Source organism: Camellia sinensis, chromosome 8 (genome assembly GCF_055761805.1).
Source record: "Camellia sinensis isolate YWXY chromosome 8, ASM5576180v1, whole genome shotgun sequence".
NCBI classification, from domain to species: Eukaryota; Viridiplantae; Streptophyta; class Magnoliopsida; order Ericales; family Theaceae; genus Camellia; species Camellia sinensis.
This window is the reverse complement of record NC_138968.1, coordinates 8046323-8059881: the sequence shown is the minus strand read 5'-3', so window position 1 is coordinate 8059881 and position 13559 is coordinate 8046323. Positions and strand designations below refer to the sequence as shown.

General features: G+C 38.4%; 2 protein-coding genes across 4 annotated transcripts in view; one reads left to right on the top strand and one right to left on the bottom strand.

The window, feature by feature from the left end:
• Nucleotides 1-1760: 1760 nt before the first annotated feature.
• LOC114299729 (protein EXPORTIN 1A) overlaps nucleotides 1761-13559 on the bottom strand; it is a 32740-nt gene continuing 20941 nt past the window's right edge. For 2 of the 3 annotated variants that reach the window (XR_014339017.1, XR_014339018.1), the window contains 7 exons: nucleotides 8044-8154; nucleotides 7738-7845; nucleotides 7510-7647; nucleotides 7282-7419; nucleotides 7106-7210; nucleotides 6548-6765; nucleotides 1761-1980 (listed from right to left, as the gene is read on the bottom strand). Coding sequence is in view for 1 of the 3 variants with exons in the window: in XM_028244646.2 (XP_028100447.2) it covers nucleotides 6643-6765; nucleotides 7106-7210; nucleotides 7282-7419; nucleotides 7510-7647; nucleotides 7738-7845; nucleotides 8044-8154 (723 nt within the window). In the remaining 2 variants the exon portion in view is untranslated. Of the gene's footprint in view, nucleotides 1981-6095; nucleotides 6766-7105; nucleotides 7211-7281; nucleotides 7420-7509; nucleotides 7648-7737; nucleotides 7846-8043; nucleotides 8155-13559 lie in introns of those variants that run through there. The other variant, XM_028244646.2, reaches the window with a different exon arrangement.
• Nucleotides 11167-12753, top strand: LOC145797484 (uncharacterized). Its single transcript, XM_082884632.1, has one exon. The coding sequence runs from the start codon at nucleotides 11842-11844 to the stop codon at nucleotides 12307-12309; it is 468 nt and encodes a 155-aa protein (XP_082740758.1). The 5' UTR covers nucleotides 11167-11841; the 3' UTR covers nucleotides 12310-12753.

Here is a 13559-nt window from a genome sequence, read left to right as displayed (position 1 = left end):
AAAACCAAACAATCCCTTATTTAATTTATACTTATTTCTTTTCAAATTTTTTTTAAAAAAGTATAAATATATGTCAACTTTACGTAAAATATAAATTGTTTTATATAATTTTAAAAATTATGTCTCACTATTTTAAAATTTTTAATTGTATAATCAATGATATCTTTTATTAATAAATTATCAAATTAATTAATTATTTTTAATGGTTTCAAATATATATTTCAATTAGTAATTAAGATAATTTTATTGTTGTATAAGAAAATAGTTATGAATTTTATTTTTTATGTTAATTTTGTTAAATAAAAAATTCTAACAATAAAATATTTGCAATTTTCAAAATCATAAGAGGCAATTCATATTTTAAGTAAATATTAGCAAGTATATTTATAATTTAATAAAAAAAATATAAGTTATAATGTTGATATTATTACACTAATTTTTTTTAATAAGGTTAAATAGAATAGAATTAATGCACAAGAAACAAAGATAAATATATATATTTTCAATATATAAGAGATAAAAATATCATTTTTCTATTTTTTTAGTGAGTGAATTATTGATAAAAATGAAACTAAATATTATATAAATTTAAAATTTAAAAAATTCAATCTATTATATCAAAATTATAAAATTTTTAAAAAAAGTCAATATAATTTAGGGAGATACACCAATAAATCCCAAATTAATAACTTAAGTACTGTTTAGTCCTAAAAGTTTTCTTATAGACTGAAAGGTCCCATTAGAATGTTAATAACATCAGATACAATGTTAATAACATCAGAGTCATGTTACAAACATTGGATTTCAAACATCTAATGTTCATCAAATTTCAATAATGTTTGAAAATATATGATGAAAAACATCTAATGTTCATCAGATTTCAATAAATTTTGAAATTATAGAATGAAACATCAGATCATTTACATCATTCACATCATGTTGATGTAAAAATGGGACTAAATGGAGCATAAGAAAACTTTTAGGACTAAATGGTTCAACGTTTCAAAAATTAGGACTTATGGGTAAATTTTCCTATAATTTACTTCATTTATTAATAAAGGGTCAAATTAAAGAGAAAATTAATTTAAAGTCTCTATCCCATTTTTAGTAATAAAAGAGATTCACAATATTATTTTAATATTTTATAATATCTAAGGTTACTCAACTCCACATCCATATATCATAGAGAAATTTAACTCTCTCAAATCTAACCTCAATTCTCTTTCTCTCTACTTTGATATTGTTTAAACTCTAGCCCTCACTAATCTTCTCTTTCTCTTTCCACAAAAATGGCAAACAATAGTCGACCCAAACCAGAACCATCTTCTGAGGAAGAAGGAGAAATTTCATCAGAAGAGAAAGAAGATCAAGAAGACTCTGAATCTGAACAAAACCAACTCAAGAACACTTCTTCATAAAAAAAAGCCCTTATCGTCTCTGAAGAAACCCGTGATCGCTCAGACCTCAACGCCAAATCCCTAATCTTCATCTGAAGACGATTTGGGCTCTAAATCGAACCCGAATCGTGCACTCCTCCCACCAATCCTCGCATCAAGCCTCTTGCTTCCAAACCCATGGAAGAAGATCCACTCAAAGTGTCACAGGTCCATTCCGCCCCTAGTAGAATGGTGCCGTGATGGCTAGTAATACGAGATTACCAAAGGCCAACTTACAAAAATTCACACACAATTAGAGTATACATATGGAGCTTACATGTGCGGAAGCAAATTTAAATCTAAGTAGTCCATAAGAGCTGTGTATAGATCAAATGAAATGATATACATCTTAACATGATTTTATAACTTGAATACAAATAAAATATAGTACATGTTACATCTTGATCAAAAGGCTTCTCAAGCCAAAATATACAAAAAGAAATGAGTTACAAACTAAGAAGCATAATCTTTAAGATTATGCAAAACATGAATCAAAACATCTTGCACATAACATCTTAGGCGTCACCGCCTTCTTGCTCGTCACCTACATATATATAAAGGGGAAGGTGAGCTTGGATACTTAGTGAATGATATTAGTAATAAAGGTTTGAATGAATGATATTCGAGATCTTTATCAAAACAATACATATCATAGCTTGTAACAAAACTTAGGATGAATCAAGTTCATCAATCAAAGTCTTTCAAAGCTTCTTGGGATGTTTACTAACATCTACATAATACAAAGGATGACATTCCTGACGAAACAAAGGAATAACTGTCCCGGAGTCGAAGCACACCCGTTCATGACCGTTGGTGGCCAACCTGGAATCGATTAGACAACCCACCCGAAAAACCGTCGGTGACAAAACAAAACCCACCCGTACAAGACCGTTGGTGGTACCATCCGTACATGACCGTCGATGGCAGGAGATATCTCAAACAAAGGTGCTACATAAGCTTAACGTCCCCTCGCACGAAAAGACTTTCCAAAAATGTCATCAAAACAAACATAATACTTGATAAAAAAACTAGTGGATAATCATTCATTCTTGATCAAATACTTTTCCAAAACAAAACAAAGCAAAGCAAAGCTTTATCAAAACATTATAACATAGCTTTATTAAAAATACCACTCATATAGCTCTTCAGATGTAAGGATTAAGGCAAGGATTCAAGACCTACAAATACATAATAAAACTCCACTGAATGCACTCCAAGAAAACAATAAGGAATGCTCAAAGATGGTTATGAAATGCACTCTCAAAACAAGCTTTACATGAGTGTAAATGATCCCGCATTTCTTTCCAAAACCAAGTCAAGACAAAGTAAAACATGTGCTGGAAGTCAAAATACTCTTTTTCTTCTTGGAAAAGCATGCTAGGTACCAACCAGGTCTTGAATGGATGCACAGCGATGATCTAGGCAAAAATGGCCTAGTTGGGTGAACTCAAGGGGTCTTGGCCGAGGTGTAGTCTTCTAGGCCTAGGTGTGCGGCTGCCTGCCGAGATGTTATAAGGTGCCGGCAAGGGTGTACCAAGGTCGGCCTAGGTGTGTGGTGGTTGGCCTAGGTGTGTGGTGGTCGGCCTAGGTGTGCAAGCAAAATAGGCTAAGGTGCAAGTGATCGTGCAAGGTAGGCCAATGTGAGATACAATACTTGGCCTAGGTGTGAGATCTAGGCAAGAGTGGGTCTCAGTGACCACACTTAGGCAAATGAAGTCTGGAAATCTGGGTTTCCTCCTGAAGAACATGAAGAACATGAATGCAAAAATCATAACTTCTTATTCAAAATCTGAGATTTCATGATATAAGTTCGAAATCATGGACCTGGGTACCCATAGTTGAAGATTTCTTGAAAACAAACACAAAAACATGGAACTTGTTACAAACTTTCGGATCAAAACAAGGCTTTTCTTGAAGAACACAAGAACTTAATTTTCTCTTTCTAAAACCAAACTTTAAATCAATACATGGCTCATGAATCATGCTAGATCATGCAATGTGATCATATGAACATAAAGAACAACAAGAGTAGATCAAGAATCTAACCTCAAAACACGGATCAAACAGCTCAAGGTGTGAAGATCAAGCTTGGAATCTAGCTCTCTCACTCTAAGAACTTCTTCCTCTTTCCTAGAGCTTCTCTCTCTTCTAGGGCAAAGATATAGCAAATGATATGTTGTCTCTACTGCTAGTTGACTTAACCCTCTGCTGGGATACGTGGCAACGTCTGGTTAGATCTCCTCAAAAAGGTGCCAGAATGACAAGACAAGAGTATGACAAAGTGTGTATAACAAGTAAGGTAACATGGGCACTCTGATAAGGCAATGATCTTGGATTAGGACATAGGCTTCGTTAAGTAAGGTCTCACTGATCTCGACTAGGAAGGATAGCACTTGGCCTAGCTGTGCCACACCTCAGCCTAGATGTACCACACCTCGGTCTAGGTCATACTAGTCCAGGAACAAGATCACTAGGTGCAAGGATCAAAGATCTAGGATGCCTAGATGATAACATCTCGGCCTAGATGATACACATCTTGGCTTAGGTGATGCACACCTCGGCCTAGATGATGACATCTCGGCCAATATGCCTAGGTGATGGTGGAGGTCAACCAAAGTGGTTCCAGGATGATCCTAGGTGTGAGAGATTCAAAGTTGAGACCTAGACTTGAGACATCAAAGATAGATGGCCTAGGCTTGACATAACCTAGGCTTAACATAGCAAGCAAGGAACAAAGCAAGCATATAACACATAGGCAAAACACATAAGCACAAAACAAGACAAGGACCTTTACTTAGGCAAAACAAGACAAAGTCTACAAATACAAACTTAACAAGACAAAAACATACAACTGCACATGAACGTGGCTAAGACAAGAATGAGGGTTATTACACAAAGCTACTAAGAAACCTAGATCCAAGCCTGGTTCGGCAAAATCTCCAACGAAAAGGCCTCCGGTGAGTGAGAACAACAGCAATCAGGAATCAAAGAGGGCGAAGAAGAAAGTTGTGGATTCTGATGTGGTTGTTCAAAAGGACTCAGCCAAGAAGACTAGTGATGATTCGAAAAAGCAATTGTTTCAGAGGTTGTGGAGTGAAGAGGATGAGATTGTGTTTTTGAAAGGTATGATTGAATATACTACGAAAAAATGGTTTGATCCACTCGCTAATAGGAATGCTTTTTATGATTTCATCAAGAAATTGCTGGGTTGAAGAAGAAGTATGAGAACAATGCTAGCAAGAGTAAAATGGACGAGAATCGGACTTTTTCGAAGGCATATGAGCAAAAAGCGTATGAATTGTCGAAAAGATATGGTTTGGTGGAGCTAATTCTGCAGGTGTTGACAATGCAAAGGTTAATGGGAACGCAAGGAAGAATCAAAGTCAAAGAGCTATTGCAGCTTCACCAAAGGTTGATAGTGGGAAGGAAGAAACAAAGATGCAGGTTGAGCCAAGTACAGGGGTGTCTTTCTCATAATTTAACTTGGTTTACAATTTCTTCATCCATGAACTATGTTTTTCTACAACCTGTGTTTAGCTCATATTCACTGTAATTTATGCAATTGAATAGGAATTGGTTCTTGCTCTGTTTTGTTTCTGTGAAATTTTCCCCCCAGTGTTGGTCATATTAAATCTGAATTATGTTTGTTTGTGTTTGAACTTTTGCTAAATTTGTTTTTTTGTCAGATTGTCCTTCTTTACTCTTTTGAGAATTGTTTATTCCAAGGCATATTTTGAGAAGTGATTTTGTTTTGAAATTTCTCTGGAGGAAGAAGATGATAAAGGCTTGAATTAGAAATTTCTTTGAGAAGTCCAGAATTTCTCTGGAGAAAGAAGATGATGAAAGCTTAAGTTAAGAGTTTCTCTAGAGAGTCGGAAGTCCAAAGAAATTCTTAATCGAATTTTCTCTGAATTAATATTAAGAAACTTTAGACATTATAAAAATATTAGATGTCTTTTATACTACAAAATCTTAATATTAGAGATCTTAAAAAAAAATCTCCAAATTAAAATTCATATAAATGCATAGTTCAAATATGTTTGTGATATTAATATTATGGAATATTTGTTGAAGGGGTGAGCTTCTTTCCAATTTCTTTTGATTTCACGGTGGTCCCCTTTCTCTATTCTATTCTCTTCCACCATTCACCGTCCTTAGTGAAGTGATTCCACACCTACAATGTGAAACTCATTAAACTAATATATCAATGATACATTAAAATGAATTTAAAATATGACCTTCCCAAACATTATTGTCTAATTCATCATCAACGTTTTAACTTTTGACTTGGCAAGTGACTTACCTTAAGACAATGACACGCCTTCATTTTTTTTTATATTTCTTTTCTGGGATTTGGAGATTTTTTTTTAATAAAGATTCTCACTTTTTTCCCGTTGCCTACAGATTTGCTTTTAACCAGGTAAATTCAGAACTTGTGTTGCAATTATTTGCACTCACTCAGGTCCCATCTTTCCGCAAGCTTCAAATCTCTGGCCGTGCAAGGTGTCCACCATTACACCATTGCAGCTCCAATCCTATCACAATTACATAGGAAAGATTTCTCGCAGAATCAGTTGCACAGTAACTCAAAACATTGAATAAGACAAAGATGGTTGACACATCTCTTATAAACACCATATTATGTTATCTCAAACAAAATTTTAAGAGAAGCAAAATCAGATCTCTTGACTAATAATACCAATACCAAGACACATATCATTCTAATCTCCACCCGATTAAACAAAGAATTTTTCTGCACATGCCAAAGGTCGTATACATTACACCCTACTTTGGATCTCATCAACATTGATAAAATGTCATTTTAAACGGTTTCTCTCTCTCTCTCTCTCTCCCTCTCTCTCTCTCTACCTTTTCTCATGAATTATAATGCCACAAGCTGACTGAATTCAGGAACCCCATACAAACGACGACTAACTATAATCATCATCCTACATTAGAATTCTCTAAATACTCTACACCAACCCAGTAGTTCCTTCCATCAGTAGCCAAGCCTTTGCACTGGGACACCGCCATGATTTACCCGTGCAAAACTAAAGAAAATTTGGGAAATATGAGCAAAAAAATGGGGAAAAAATTACTGAAGTGGTAACCTCCAAAAATGTATGGAAGAGAAGATATTCCAGGTGTCCACAGCAAATCTGGAGTTAAAAACCCATGGAAACTGTTTCCACAGCAAATTAGACGTCTATGAGTCCACCATCTCATCTTGTATCTCATTGGGCGCAATAAGACCCGGAATAGTGAGCATCCGCTGTCGCTCCCTTTCTTTCTGAGCAGCAGCTTCTTCTGCATAGAGATCCTTGTTGTCCTGCGAAACAGAATGAAATTTAAAATTAGAAAATCATCAAACTGTAGACCAAGAAAACAATTGATCTTTAACCACAATGCCAACCTACTCACTGAAAGCCCTAGCATCTATAAAACTTATTACCAGTTTGACCATCAAGGTAAAACTCACCCTCCATGTTATACATGGCACAGATTGGGAAGTTCAGTTCCCATTCATCCTCCCCCCCCCCCCCCCCCCCCCCCGCGGCGGCCACCTCAAAGTTCAGTTAAAACTCACCCTCCACCTCTATTCAATGCTCAGAGAAAATGAATTTCTGAGCAAATTAAGCAGTGAAAGCTCAAGTAATGATGGTGTTTACCTGAGCTGAGAATTCTTTTGACTGCACAAGAAAGTCCCGTATGTGATCCTTAAATGTGGAAAGATCATTTCTTGACTCGAACAGTCCACTCACAAATTGTGCTACCTGACAAAGTCCCCTCAAATAAGTGGGTATCCAGAGAGCAGATAAGGATAAATAGAGTTTGGATTACATACCTCAGTTGCTGTCATGTTGGGGAATGATGTGCCCAAAAGTTTAATAGTATACTCACGAACAAACATTGCATTATTTGGATATGGATAAGTAACAGTCGTCACATCCCATAAAGGTTCTGTCAATGAACCAGACTCTGCCTGTAAACACATTTCCACAACTCTATTAATTTTTTTGAGGGGCCAAAACTATGACGAACTTGTTTCTGAGGCATAAAAAAGAATAACTACCAGGCAAAACAAGTGCTGCAGCACCAAGACATGCAACTTGAACCCAGGTTTATGAAACGTGTCTGTTAAGACAGCAAAAATTTCTTGCTCGATTGTCACGAAGTAAGTCCGGTAGAATTGATTACAAAACTCAGAAGTCTGCAAAATAACCTCATCACGGTAGAGCCCTTGCATTGAACATAAATCATTACAACTCAAGAGGACATAGAATCACATGACAAATCACACCTGAAAGTTCTTCAGCATCTCCAACAAAAGGTTTAGTCCAGTTTCAGCAATGTTCCTTTCAGTATGTCGGAAAGCCCATATGATAGAATCCATAACAAGCTTTAGTTGCTGATATGGATAAAAGAACATTAGAAAGACTAATAAGCTCATTGGAATTGAAGAGGTGCACCAGAAAAAAGGAAATGTTTAAAACTGGAGCATAGATATACTCACATCCAAACAGAGAAAGCTTCTAAGATTTGTAGAGTCAAACATTACAAGATATTAGGGAAAGACTCAATATGGGGAATAAATATAAACACAAACCTGGCTTGACAGACGAATCAAAGCAGGAAAACAATGTGTAGCAATGGCACGAAGCAGTGAAAAGAACTTGAGGCGATGCTCAGGGTAATCTTCAAAGTTTTTGGTGATCATCTGAAATACAAATCAACAAGACAAGTCAACCACAAAAGAAGTACATGGTCTACAGCTTTCAATGATACAAAGACCTTATTCAAGACTCAATAGTCAGGACAAGAGGGTATCATCAAGGAAAAACCATATCTACAACCAAACACAGAGGAGTGGAAAAACAATGTTGATGGCAAGATATCATAAAAAATAAACAAAATAAACATGACGTGTTGCATTACTCACAGTCCACACATGAAACAGAGCCTTTTCTGGACATGCATCAGCCAACAGGATAGCACAAGCAAATCACATGAGCCACTAAACAACCCATATGTTGAATGGTAAGATCAATAGCTATGTTTTTAATTATTGCCTCTAGCTTCTGACTATATACAAATCAATTACCTCCCAGAATAAAGGAAGAAAACAATGAACTTCAGGCCTCGTTTGGGAACAGACTAATTTAGTAACTTTTTGGTTATTTGGCTAAAAAGGTAGGTAAAAAAAACTTGTATGTTTGGGATGACTTTTTGGCTAATTACGAAAAGATGTGCAAAAAATAGAGAGAAAAGAGAATCTTTGACTTTTTGGTATGGGTTGTTGGCTTTTTGGCTAATTTAGTAACTTTTTGACTAATTGGCTAAAATAACCTCTTGCCAAACGAGGCCTCAATATTCTCTAGAGAATGTGCAAGCCAATTATAAAATTATTAGGCCAAACCAGCACCCCAATTGATCTGTCTTATTTTATTTATTGTTTTTTTAACCATAATAGTGCATTCTATACTGCTATTTTTCAGTTATTTCCAATTTATTTTCATATTTCTATTTTCATACATTACAATCCAAATCAAAACACCACACGTGACAGCAAAGATAGAACTGCCAAATTGAAATGGCTGGTGAATGCAGTGAGTTTGGCAAATTATAAGAACATCTCCATCAAATCAGTCAAATCTTTAGCCAATTTTTAGCTAAAAAGTAACTTTAATCACTTTTTCAAATACTTCATGTAAGAATATATGTATTATTGATTGATTTATCTTTATTTCTATTACAATGATTCATGATTCCTATATATAGAAGAGGGTGAGTGTGCAGTAGGTAAGGAGTAGGTGAAGTGGAGGTGGTAGTGGTGTAGTGGGTTAGGTTTAGTGGAGTAGGTGAGGTGGTAGTGGTGTAGTGGGTTAGGTTTAGTGGAGTAGGTTTAAGTGGGTGAAGTAGGTGGAGAGTAGGTGGATTTTAACAGCCCCCCGCAAACTCAAGGGGGATAGGAACTAACCAACTTGAGTTTGGAGAGAGTAACAAAACAAGAAAATACATAAAAATAAAAGAGGATAAGAGACACTGTATGGTCGTGTCAGACCATTGGTGAAGACACTGGATGGTGGTGTCATAACGTTGTAGAAGACACTGTATGGGGGTGTCATAACCATGGAGAGGACACTGTATGGTGGTGTCATAACGGTGTAGAGGACACTGGATGGCGGTGTCAGACCGATGTAGAAGACAGTTTATGGGGTCATGTCGGACCGTTGTAGCAGACACTGTGTGGTCGTGTCAGACCGATGTAGAAGACAGTTTATGGGGTCATGTCGGACCGTTGTAACAGACACTGTTGTGACAGTTGTTGTGACAGTTTACGGAGTCTTGCTGGACCCTTGTAGAAACTAACCGGAATCAATGTCGGGACAGTTGACAGAGTCTTGTCGGACCCATGAAGGAGCTAACCGGAATCAATGTCGGGACAGTTTACAGAGTCTTGTCGGACCCTTGAAGGAGTCTTGTCGGACCCTTGAAGGAGCTAACCGGAATCAATGTCGGGACAGTTTACAGAGTCTTGTCGGACCCTTGAAGGAGCTAACCGGAATCAATGTCGGGACAGTTTATAGAGTCTTGTCGGACCCTTAAAAAGTCGCACCCTCAAAAGGTGTGCCCAATCTTTCAAAAGGCGTGCCATCAAAAGGCGTGCCCAATCCATAAAAAGACGTGCCATCAAAATGCGTGCCCAATCCATAAAAAGGCGTGCCATCAAAAGTTGCGCCCTCAAAAGGCGCGCCCATTTCATCAAAAGTCGTGCCCGACAGAAAGCGTCGAGCCATCAAAAGGTGAGCCGGAGACGCGGCGAGGCACGTGAGCGACAGAGCGGCGTGTCGGCCGCGTCGTCTGTGTCAATATAAACCAATGCGGAGGCGGAGGAAACCAAACCAGACTGAAACCTCTGAACTTGTTATTTTGAAACAATCTGTAAATACTCTGTATCCAACCCTTCTCGGAAACACTCAGCAACCCAAAAAACATGGCCTCTTCTTCCCGTTCAGCTACCCAGAATATGGCCTCTTCATCCCGTGGTCTACTCACTCTCTTTCCCGACCTCAATGAGTCAACAAGAGAGAGAACTGGTGCGGTGGCCAGTGAACCTCAACCAAACACCTCTGTGTTTGCTCCGTTGAACTTTCCGATGCGGTCGGTGGATCAAAAAATGGCGGTGCAAACTGATATTGAGGCCAATCAGTATACTCTGAAGTCATGTGTGGAAACCATGACTGTGGTCACAAACTTGTCGCACCGGCTGCAGAGCAGGACAAATGAGGTGCAACAGTTAAACTCCCAGCTGGCTCTGCTCCAACGCATGTATAAGGATGCGCGAGCAGAGATAAGTGTGCTAAAGGCAGAAAACAAGGAGCTGAAGCGGAAGGCCACCGTGATGTTCCGTTTTGGAGGTCCGCCATATTCTGCAGTGGAGGAGCAGGGAGTAGTGATCATGCCCAGTGGAGTGGGAAATACGGAGGCAACACCGGCAAGGGCCGCCCAGGACGGAGGCAAGAAGAAAAGACCGGCAGCAGAGTAGGTCGGTGGGTGGCCGTCTGCAGAACAGAAAACAAATCTTTGGGTGTTTGTTTGTGGTTTTTTGTTTGTTTGTTTTTTTTTTGTTTTTTTTTTTTTTTTGGGTCTGTGGTGTAAAATGGTGATCGGAGTGAGCCCCGACATGAATAAAATGAGTTTGGTGTGCAGTTCGGCTTCTGCCTTTTTTTTTTTTTGATGAAAATAAAAGAAAATTTTGAAAAATCAGAAGTGATTGAAAGGTACATATATATATATATATATAGATAGAAATATAAATAGAAAAGAAAAGATAGTGGATAAGAGAGATGTAACCCAGAGTAAGAATAATAATAATAATAATAATAATAATAAAATAATGGATATCAGGAAGTGGACGGTGGTATGGTGTGGCGGAATAAAGATATATATGAAAAAGGAAAATGATGGGAGTATTGGCGGAGGGACATGCCCGTGTGACTATCATGAAGATAAAAAAGAAGAATTCAGAGAGAGTGAAGTGAGCGGGTGAAAGCAAAATATTATGTTAAAAAAATAGTGAAGTTAGTGGGTGACAGCAATTGTTGGGTCTAGCAGAGAGATTCTGATTTTTTGTTTTTTTGTTTTTTTTTTTTTTAAAAAAAGAACCAACTCCAGCAACAAGGGGCTCCATTGATTACTTGGACAAAAGCACTGATTACAGGATGCAGATGGGGAAGCAATCTTTCCGAAAGTCGCCGATATTCCGGCGGACGAGTACTCTTGGAGGAAGTACGGTCAAAAGCCGATCAAAGGATCACCATATCCACGGGGATATTACAAGTGCAGTAGCGTGAGAGGATGTCCGGCGAGAAAGCACGTCGAGAGAGCGACAGATGATCCGACGATGCTGATCGTAACGTACGAAGGGGAGCACCGGCACACGCAAGCCGTGATGCAGGAGAAAGTAGCCAGTGGAGAAGGGTTTGAGGTGAGATTGGTGGAGGGTCGTGACCGATCTGTAATGCGCGAGTCGGTGGTCCCTATCGACGACGTTGAAGCGGATGACATGGCGCTCGTCGTCGAGGATCTCGAGGCGCCCGGTGCTGTTGGCGGCGAGGAGGCCGGAGACGACGTTCACTTCTCGGAGAGGTCCGACCCTGCCGTCGCCGTTGATGACGTGGCAGCTCTTGACGAAGTGTTTGTAGGCTTGGGATTCGGTGATACAGTAATTATAGAACTGCTCAAGGAGAAAGGGCTTATGCCAGAAATGGGTGAGCAAGTAGAGAACATTGTGTGCCATCTGGATCCTGATCTTCAAGATGCAGCTGCTGCTGTTGCTACCATTCTCAAGGGAAAAAGGCCAAAGTGTTGATTTGGTGTTGGAGAACAAACCACTTAAATGGGTGTTCAAACGGGCAGCGCGGATAAATGCCCGGAGGCTTGTATTGGTGGGAAATTCAGAGTGGCAAAGAGGTATGTGTAGAAAATTCTAGCGGACTAGGTTGAGGTCCGGCGGGCGGCCAAGGCGAGGTTGCCGCCCGCCGGTGAAGCGAAAAATACTAAATTCTTAACCTTGCTCTGATACCATGTAAGAATATATGTATTATTGATTGATTTATCTTTATTTCTATTACAATGATTCATGATTCCTATATATAGAAGAAGGTGAGTGTGCAGTAGGTAAGAAGTAGGTGAAGTGGAGGTGGTAGTGGTGTAGTGGGTTAGGTTTAGTGGAGTAGGTGAGGTGGTAGTGGTGTAGTGGGTTAGGTTTAGTGGAGTAGGTTTAAGTGGGTGAAGTAGGTGGAGAGTAGGTGGATTTTAACACTTCACACAACAAACTCTCTATCTCCTTTATCTATACTATTAAAATACTTTTTTTTCATCTTTCTTTATTTTTTTTCTCCCAACAATTGCATTCTCTTTCTTTATCCTCAAAAAAATGAGAAAATTTCAAATTGGAGCAAGAAATACAATGGGCACGCATGCAACTAACACCAGTAGGCAAAAAAACAAAAAAGGTCACAAACTAATACATTACATGAAACGTATGAGCAATAGCAGATTATCGTTTATTCATTATAGAAAACAATCATGGCTTCTGTGAAGTGAAGCGAAGCAATATTTCACTATTTTAATGCAAGAGTAAGTCTGGTGCTAGCTACATATGGCAAGGGAATTGAGACTCGTATAAAATGGAGTGTATGAACGAGTTCTTGTGAGTTTTCTTGACATAGCTAAGTAGGTTTGGTGAGCTTGGTAAAGATGCACTAAGTTGTATTAAAGTCCAACCCTTTGACAACCTTACTAATAGAAAGGGGAAAGTGCGCTCAAGCAATGTTCGCATCCCCCGAGTCATAATCGAAGTGGTCTCGTGCAATCTCATGGTAAAGATGCACTAAGTTGTATTAAAGTCCAACCCTTTGACAACCTTACTAATAGAGAGGGGAAAGTGCGCTCAAGCAATGTTCGCATCCCCCGAGTCATAATCGAAGTGGTCTCGTGCAATCTCATGTGCGGCCATCATTACATCTGGTTCACTCACTGTGAGATGAGGTCTGAACTTCAAATCAACATCATGAAAGCTTTTAAAAAAAATTAATTTTAATACAAGTAAATGATAAA

What these genes read in the sequence shown, in the direction of transcription:
- LOC145797484 (XM_082884632.1), top strand. Translation starts at nt 11,842, where the DNA reads ATGCTGATCGTAACGTACGAAGGGGAGCACCGGCACACGCAAGCCGTG.